This window comes from Phallusia mammillata, chromosome 5, assembly GCF_965637545.1.
Source record: "Phallusia mammillata chromosome 5, kaPhaMamm4.hap1.1, whole genome shotgun sequence".
In the NCBI taxonomy this organism is placed as follows: Eukaryota; Metazoa; Chordata; class Ascidiacea; order Phlebobranchia; family Ascidiidae; genus Phallusia; species Phallusia mammillata.
In genome coordinates, this window is record NC_137256.1 from 1,388,065 (window position 1) to 1,396,049 (window position 7,985).

A 7,985-nucleotide genomic window follows, 5' to 3' on the forward strand; every position below is an offset into this window, starting at 1 on the left:
GCAGGGTTGACAAACTGGTTTAGTGTGAAATCGTAAACTTTCAAAGGTTTTTTTCCATTAAAGTTGTTCGTTTTTTAATCAACAAAATGTAGGGTATAGAAAATCACTTAACCAGGCAATAGCTTTAAGTAATAAAGTAAATAAGCTGACTAGTGCTTAAGCCCATAGTAGATGGTATCTAATCTTTTGCTTGTGACACAGCCTAGATGTAATATGTTGCTTCCCAAGTGTTAAACTCTCCATTTCTTAATCCATTTAATAAATTCCAAATAAACATGCGATAAATAAACGAATATAAAAAAAATGTTCACAAAATACATGCAAATATTCTGCACAAGAAATACAAGGCAAAAAATCCACCTAACAACTCTGCTCAAAACAAAATTGCCAAACAACATTTAAATGGAAAGATTGAAGCAGAAATTGCGTTTGTTTTCTTCAAGGTGTGGTATATAAAAAAGGTGGTAAATCATTGTACAAATTATACAAATTAATAACAATAAAGTCCTTTTAACAAGTAGCCTAACTACGTTACAGAGTATTAATAGCAAGGTATTTAAATATGCAACAAAGAGAGAACAGTCGAACAATAAAAAGACGCACACACTTAAACTCAGTGTTATACAACCAACGTAAGTTGCGGATTCCTAACAAACTACTTTTCAATTTACGGCACATTTTGAAGCCAAAACAAAAACGAAAATGGTTAACTTAACAAGCTGCAACTGTAATGGATGAATATAAGTAAGGCAACAAACGTTTTGTTTTTAGGCCCTATATAACATGAAACGACAGTTGTAAAGTATGATTTTGTTTCGAGCCTCACTTGTGTTACCTTTAGGGCACACCCACTAAACTGATGGACACATATGAGGGACACAACAATAACGGGAATATCAAGTATAGCTTAGTCGGTTAATTCTAATAAGGGGAGACAAAAACAAAAATGTTTTATCGTTTCAGAAAAACAAACATAATGTTCACCATATTTATTCTTAAGGTATATTCTCAACAACTTTGATTTTCACAAAACACAATAAATTTAAAAGTCAGTGTCAACTTTATCCAGCGATTTCAACCACTCTGTCACCTTCTTGGTTCATTTCGGCGTTGTATGTCACTGCTAAATCCGATGAGCGATTTATAAAAGCTCGCAATGAGGATATCTTTTCCCCAACATATTTCTTTACTTTAGACAATTGATCTTCAATTGACTTTGAGTAAAGCAAGGGATTGAGGGCGCTGTTGATTGGAAGCAACAGACAAGCACTCAACACGTAAGCATCTGGTGGCATCTTGATTCCTCCAACACTCAAATATCCCATAACACAAATTGGAATCCAGCAACAGAAGTCGGTCAAAATCAATCTCGAGATTCTCTTTTGCATCTTGGAGCTGACATCATTGCTTCTGGATCCTTTCATGCGGTTGCTTTGTTTGTAGATGAGAACATATGCAACAACCATGTAGATGAACATGAGGAAGTTAATTGTGATGAGAAATGTTGAATATTCCCAAGCAAACTCACTGGTCTTGGCAAACAAACGTGGCATGCAGACACTGGTTTCTCCATAATATCCAAACTCTCCCTGAACAGTATTTCGCGGAAAGGCTGTTTTGATTGCTTTTTTTACTTTGCTCCAGCTTTCAGGCTTCACATTGGTAATTCTTTCTGCAAGTAGAGACATGTTTTTCCTTGAAACAAAATCACTTCCAAAGAAGTAGTTTGGAAACCAAACATCAGTTACAAAATATGCAGAAGTAGCATTAAGCAAAGGAATGGTTGCCAATAGAATGGATAAAATCCAGCAAACCACTTCAGCAAGTAAAACTCTTCTCACGCCAACACTTCGAATTGTAAATGGTTTAAATGCTGACACAAGACGAAATGTGGTCATGGTTGTCATAGTAAAGGCAGAAGCTTCTGAAGACAAAACTGCAAGCGCTCCAAGTCCTGAACACAAGTTACTTGATCTCCATTCCTTATCAAACAAGCAATACCAGCCAGAAAATCGAGTTCCTTGCACAATGACAACAAGCAGATAAATCCCCATTAGAAAATCAGAAACACTCAGATTTAGAATGAAAACGCTGGTGTTGATAAAAACGTTTTGGTCTTTTTTGGCTTTTTGTAGGCTGCGGATAGTTGCAACAAACACAAATGAATTTCCTCCCAATGCCAACAGTCCCATTATCCAGAAAATTGCACGATAAAACGGATTTGAAATCATTTCGTTGACATCTGCGAATGCATTGCCAGCCAAGTTCACACATTCGTCACTTCCGTCCGAACAATCCCGAATTCCATTCTGAACAAGTTTCAATTCAATCGACAAAGGCTCCTTGTTTGTGCAGTAAAATCTTTTCTTTTCACAGCGGCATTTGCTTTCATCAGATTCATTGTCACAATCAATAATTCCGTCACAAAGCGTTTTTCTGTCTATTGATATCCACGAATCACTTTTGCAATAATATCGAGTTTTGTGACATAAAGCGGATAATTCGTCAGAACCATCGTAACAATCAACTTTTCCATCGCATACCTCAGTGCTTTTCAAACTAAACCCGAAAGCGGAAAAACAATAAAACGTATTTGGACAATTTGTTTCGCCCAAAAGACCAAAGTTGTCGCGTGTAGATCCGTCACATAATAAATCTAACAAATATCGGGCTTTGTATCCTTGACGTAGGCTATATTGAAACCGATCTCTTAATCGCACATTGCCTGTTTTTGCACACTTAAATATTTTTTCCAGACCTAGACCTTCAACGTTTTCTGGTAAACATTGGCTTTGTCGTACTTCATCTGCGACGGAACAATATTTGGTGTTAATTTGATCAACGCACTGTACGCTAATGTTGCACAAAGTCTCTTCTTGGGAAATGCATGTAGAACTATTGTTACAATGTACCTGATTTGGGGAACAGTCTCCTCTTATTTTACTACACAAACTCTGATTTGGACACAGACATTCATCTGACATATCAAAGCAATCCACTATTCCGTCACAAACTTGCTTGGGCGATATGATCAACTTTTTATCCAAACATTGAAAACATCTGAACTGTCCGTTGACAAAACAAAGATCAGAATTATCAGAACATTGAGCCACTGAATCGTAGACGTTGGCTTGAGGTAAAACACAAGCATCCTTTCTCGATGATCCAGAGCATTTAAAGCCGAATCCTTCTTTGTTTTCGTCGCTTTTGTCATTGCAACCGCGAACCGAATTGCCAATTCCGTCGCAAAAGTAGTCGTTCAATATCAGCTGTTCATTTTTGCAAATAAACAAATTGTGACAAAAAATAGAAGGATTTTCACTTCGGGCGGTAACACAGATCACTTTCTCTGTTCCGCAACTCTTGATGTCAACAGCACATAAAGGTTGAACAATTGAATTGCACACTGCTGGAACTGTTGAATGTACAAGATACCTGGCAAGTTGTTCACTCTTACAAGTTACAGCAAGCATGGAGCAAGATCCACATGTGATGTGTTGGTATGTACAAAGTTCGTCTCTTCCATCAGAACAGTCTTCAATATTGTCACCTATCCAGTCAAAACGTATGCATCTGCCAGTCGATGGGCAATGTTTGTTACCAGGATCACACGGACATCTTGCATAAACTCCAGAGCAGTTACATGAGTTTTCTAACTCGTCACTACCATCAAAACAATCAAGATTTCCATCACACAACAATGATCGGTCAATACAACTTCCCTCTATTCCAATGCATTGTTTTGTTCCAACACATGCGCATTCAAATTTATCAGCTGGGCAAGTGCAGTTTGTTTCATCGCTCCAATCTTCGCAGTTTTTTAAACCATTGCATTGCCTATGCTTGGGCATTAAACCTTGACCAGTACAGTTCTTGTTTTTGTGACACAGGCATTGGAACTTATCAGTTGGATAGGTGCAGTTTATTTCGTCACTCCAATCTCCACAGTCGTTTCTTCCATCGCACTGTTTCTTTTTACTAATACAACTTTTTTTAATGGAAGAGCTGCAGGTGTTTGTTTTGTAACAAGCGCATTCAAAAGTATAATCAAGATTACATGTAAAAGTGCAATTAACTTCGTCACTCCAATCTCCGCAGTCATTTTTTCCGTTGCAGACCCGTGTTTTTCCAATGCAATTATTATAACGAGGGCAGTTCTTGGTTTTGAAACAATCACATTCGAACTTTGTAGTCGGACAAGTGCAATTAACTTCATCACTCCAATCTCCACACTTATTCCTTCCATCACATTGTTCAACTTTACCGATGCAACCACTTCTCGATATACAGTTTCCACTTTGGTAACAATCGCATTCGAACTTGTGAGAAGGACAAGTACAATTAACTTCATCGCTCCAGTCACCGCAGTCATTGTGTCCATTACATAGCTGCTTTTTCTTAATGCAGCTACTACGGGAAGTGCAGTTGTTGGTTTTGTGACATTTACACTCAATTTTATCAGCTGGACAAGTGCAAGTTTCATCACTGCCATCTGGGCAATCCATTTTTCCATTACATCGCCAGGTCTCAGGTACACAACCAAATCCATTTTTACAAGTGGTGTTGAAACAGTTACACTGAATGTGGTTGTTGGGACAAATGTCGCCAAACTCGTCGCTCCAATCATCACATTCAGCGTTTTTATTATTTACCTCCGACATCTCAATGCATCCTGGTTTGCGTTCGCACCGACCAAACTTTTGACAAGCACATTCGAACATTGAAGAAGGACAGGTGCAGTTGGGATCACGATATGGTTCCTTGCAGACCGTAAGATTTTCAGGTCCTGTGAAATTGTTTTTGTCAGTTGCAGCAACTGCTGTTTGAAACAAGGTTTGCTAGACTCTACCTCAGTGGTTCTTAACTCGTTTCAGGCCATGGCCACCGGCCCAGTAAAAATACCATCGTGGACCATTTCATTTTTGAGCAAGTTTAAAGTAAGCATACGAAACAACTCTTGGGCTTGATAAATTCGATTTTTAAAAAGTGAGATACAATTATTAGCAACATTTTGATACTCTTTTAACATGTAATATGCAATCATATCTAGTTTATTACTTAATTTTGTGGACGTCCTGTGGACCACCCAAAAAGTCATCATAGACCACCAGTTGAGAACCACTGCTCTACGTCAGTTTTAACCAATTGTGTTTTCAAACAAACAAAGATTTAGGCGCAAATGTTTAATTTGTCAATATTTTAATCCTCACTTGTACTGGGTCGAGGAGCGAGACTAAGATCCTCACCCGGACATTCTCCTTGCACGCATCCAAACACGACCCATAGAAACAATAACCACAACATTGTTGTTTATCTATGCAACTCTGAATGAAAACAACATTTGGATCAAACTTTTTCAGGCATCTAGATAGCATAAATCATTTTCGTATAAAGTATCTATCATCGACCAGTGGGCACAAACTTGAGTTTCAGATATACGGATTGTATCACAACAGTGGCATGGAACAGAACCGTCAGTAAAATTTATTTAAATAAACTCAAATGCTTCAAAACGGCAGATCACGAGAAATTCCGCAAAGAAACTTTTGGGCCTACACCCATATTTGGAGATGCCCTAAATCAGGTGTGGGCAACCTTTGTAACTGTGGGGTCAAATACAATTGCGATAATTAGATCGCGGGCCGCACCTTTTTATAACGCAAAGTGATTTTAATTTATTGCATACCAAAAATGCTTTACTACAAGAAAAATTCGCATTTGATTCTCGCCGTATTATTGTCAGGTTGCAGAAAAATGGCACAAGGCGCACTAACCTGCTCAAAAATATATAATAATTGGCCTTGTTTGCCAGTACTTTTGAAGTCCAAGTGTCTCTGCGGGCCGCACAACCTTTAATCAAGGGCCGCATGTTGCCCACCCCTGCCCTAAATTAAAAACCAGAACATTCTTAACGTCGCCTCCAAAAAATTAAAACACCATACAGCATTTAATCAACACTGTTGATCAAATTCTACTCTCCAACCAGCTGTTTTGAGCCTTAATAAAACAACAGATTTTATGTAAAATCATCGAGACAATAAATGATAAGCTGCAGACAGTGCAAACTGTTTCGACCAATAAGGTCTCATCAGTGCAGCTGGTGACGAGAGATCGGCCGTATTGGCTAATGTCATCCAACGGCACTTCAGTTTGTGAAAACTGTTTCACAATGGCCAAGCAACTGTTTGGGAACCAAAGTAAAGTTTCCTCTGTGCTGTATGGCCAGTTGTGGTACCGAACAGAATAGGTGAGGAAATGGGTTTTTACCCTGTTGCTCCCAACAAACTGGAGTGCCGTTAGATGGCTACACTAGCCAAAACGGCCTATCTTTCGTAACCAGCTGCACTGATCGGCCTACCTTTCGTAACCAGCTGCACTGACCTGAAAAGTTTCGACGTACCACAGTTTGAGAATCACTGGTCTAAATTCTATTACAACCTAATATCGGAACAATCAAACATCATCTTACGATACATCGGTCGTTGAGCACTGCGCTTGACGTTAAGGAACAACCGACATTTTTCAAAAGTGCAACTTAACACCAATCACCCCATTTGCCTGGTGATCTATCAGCGGTATATTATTTTTAGCAATTCAGACCTCAATCTACAAACAACATATCACTTTGTTGAAACAAACGCATTACTAAAACCTACATATAAACAAAAATGCAATGGGAATAGAATAAACGGCGCCATGCTTCTAGATCAGTGATTCCCAACGTGGGCGATACCGCCCCCTGGTGGGCGGTGGTGTGTAGCAAGGGGCGTTGTGATTTCTTTTTTGATTTGAGGGGCGCCGAACGTTCGAAGGGGGCGTTATTTATAACATAAAGTCCTAAAAAAATCATGAAAGCTGTACTGTGTAGATAACACTAAAATACAATTCTGTGTACTGTTCATCCAAAAACACTAGCCAACATGTCAACTATAGTGAACGATCGTTGCGTATATTACGTCATTAAACGATTTTGCGTAAAAATGTCTTATTTTAGTCAAAGTTGGTACGGTTATGCAGTAACTAATTGCCAGGTTGCGCTTTTGTCGCCGAATCGGGCTACTTTGGACGTCGAGTTGCTTTTTTCATGAGTTGCGGGTTGCGCCTTTTTGGGCGGGTGTGTGAATGGCATTTTCCACCCTATGACGAGTAATGATTGCGTTATTATTGTGACGTCAAAAACGTTGTAAGTTGAATTTTGATAAAAGAACTAATGAAACTGCCCAGAGCATCGGAGATTCAACATCCAGCTAAGCAAAAGAATGCTTTCAGCCCAGGCAATGTAACGTTCATTTTTCAAACAAAGAAATTAAACTTTACTTTCTAGCTTATATATGGCTGAGCGCGGTTTTAGTGCAGTCACTCAGCTTTTAACAAAGCAACGAAACCGTTTGCAAATCACTAAAAGAGGAGATTTGAGAATCCTTCTTAGCAATATCGAACCAAGAGTAAAAGACTTGGCCGCTAAACACCAAATTCAGCAATCTCATTAGATATTTGCTTTTATGTGCAGCGAAGTGTGCATTTAAGCACAGCATCACAGAAAAAATGTTTTCTTCACGCATGCCTCTGTTTTTGTTCCTGTACATTTTTGTTAATACGGTGTTTGACATTTCTTGCTGAGAAACGATTGTTTTGCAATGCTTTCATTTGCATTAAAAACATTGCTTACATCAACATTTTGTGTGTATTTTAATTTATGACAAAATGACATCAAACTCTACGTTGGCTTTTTAAAAAAATCGGCAATGATTGTTGGACCTGGGGGGCGTTGTAAAAAAATCGAAAGCGCAAGTGGGCGTTAGTACAAAAAAGGTTGGGAAACACTGTTCTAGATACTACCCTTATTATTGATTCAAATTTATTAAATCATTAAGATGAGCTAATGAATCAATAAACATTAGGTCCGATGGAGTCTTCATCTACCAAGCAATCAGCTGGGAGATTCTGGTTTATAATTAAATATACTGTATTACCCTTAATATTGA

The 7,985-nt window shown here is 38.5% G+C and overlaps 1 protein-coding gene across 1 annotated transcript; it reads right to left on the bottom strand.

The window, feature by feature from the left end:
* Window positions 1–411: 411 nt before the first annotated feature.
* On the bottom strand, window positions 412–5,304 carry LOC145228022 (uncharacterized). The gene is made up of 2 exons (XM_080092992.1): window positions 5,211–5,304; window positions 412–4,786 (listed from the first exon to the last, which is right to left on the bottom strand). The coding sequence occupies exons 1-2, from the start codon at window positions 5,302–5,304 to the stop codon at window positions 1,062–1,064; spliced, it is 3,819 nt and encodes a 1,272-aa protein (XP_079949118.1). The 3' UTR covers window positions 412–1,061.
* Window positions 5,305–7,985: the final 2,681 nt, after the last annotated feature.